This window comes from Gavialis gangeticus, unplaced genomic scaffold (genome assembly GCF_001723915.1).
Source record: "Gavialis gangeticus isolate Ggan-Ray unplaced genomic scaffold, GavGan_comp1, whole genome shotgun sequence".
Lineage (NCBI taxonomy): Eukaryota > Metazoa > Chordata > Crocodylia > Gavialidae > Gavialis > Gavialis gangeticus.
In genome coordinates, this window is record NW_017729008.1 from 43,656,493 (window position 1) to 43,657,430 (window position 938).

The 938-nt window shown below is 74.0% G+C and overlaps 1 protein-coding gene across 1 annotated transcript in view; it reads left to right on the forward strand.

The window, feature by feature from the left end:
- The first annotated feature begins 189 nt into the window (after positions 1 to 189).
- ODF3B (outer dense fiber of sperm tails 3B) overlaps positions 190 to 938 on the forward strand; it is a 6,747-nt gene continuing 5,998 nt past the window's right edge. Inside the window, exons 1-3 of the mRNA XM_019509721.1 lie at positions 190 to 345; positions 449 to 652; positions 774 to 875. Coding sequence (XP_019365266.1) covers positions 237 to 345; positions 449 to 652; positions 774 to 875 — 415 coding nt within the window. The 5' untranslated portion in view covers positions 190 to 236. The remainder of the gene's footprint in view (positions 346 to 448; positions 653 to 773; positions 876 to 938) is intronic.

The following is a 938-nucleotide window of genomic DNA, read 5'->3' on the forward strand; positions in this document are numbered from 1 at the left end:
CAATGGCACAAGACAGCGCACGCTGGACTCAAGGCCCCCCCTAACTTTCGCGACTTGAGAGCCACCAGTTTCACTTGTCTGCTTCTCTCCGCACCCCGCGGGCCCCGACCCCCTGCTGGGGAATCACCAGGGTCCGCGGCCCCGGCACTGGGGGAGCCGGTGTCAGCCCCACGCAGCCGCCTCCCAAAGCGGCTCCTCCTGCCCTCCGCAGCTCCGAGACCGCCCGAGCGCCCGGCATGTCGGCCGACATGTGGGTGGGCCCGTGGAGGCCCCACCGGCCCCGCGGGCCCATCGCCGCGCTCTACAGCAGCCCCGGGCCCAAGTACGGGCTCCCGACGAGCGTGGGTGAGCGAGCAGGGCCGCGGGAAGGGGGCCTGCCCCTGCCCCTGCCCCTGCGCGCAAACCAGGGCCGTGCTCGAGACCGGCCGCGTCTCTCGTGGGCCCGCAGGCTACCACCTCCACGACCCGTCCCGCTGCCGGGCTCCGGCCTACAGCTTCGGCCTGCGCCGCCTGCAGCAAGACGACGACCGCTCCCCCGGGCCGGCCTACATGCTCCCCGCCAAGACGACCATGCGGGGCAAGGACGGGACCCCCGCCTACTCCATCCACGGCCGCCCCCGGGACCTGCAGAGCTTCTGCACCCCCGGGCCAGGTCAGCCCCCGGGGGCCGCGGGGCAGGAGCTGGCTGCGGGAGGAGGGCTGGGGGGCACTGGGGGGCTGGGGGGGGGCAAGGCCGCCCCAGGGACCGGCACCGCCGCCTGCCTGTGTTGCAGGTCGCTATTCCCCAGAGAAAGCTGGGAAATGGGCCTTTCCTGCGGCCCCCATCTACTCCCTCGCCTCCCGCACCAAGGAGTTCTCCAACGACCAGACGCCAGGTAGGCCGGGCTGGGCCGGGCCGCGCGGTGTGCCGCCCCCCCGGCCGGCTCCGGCCTCATGTC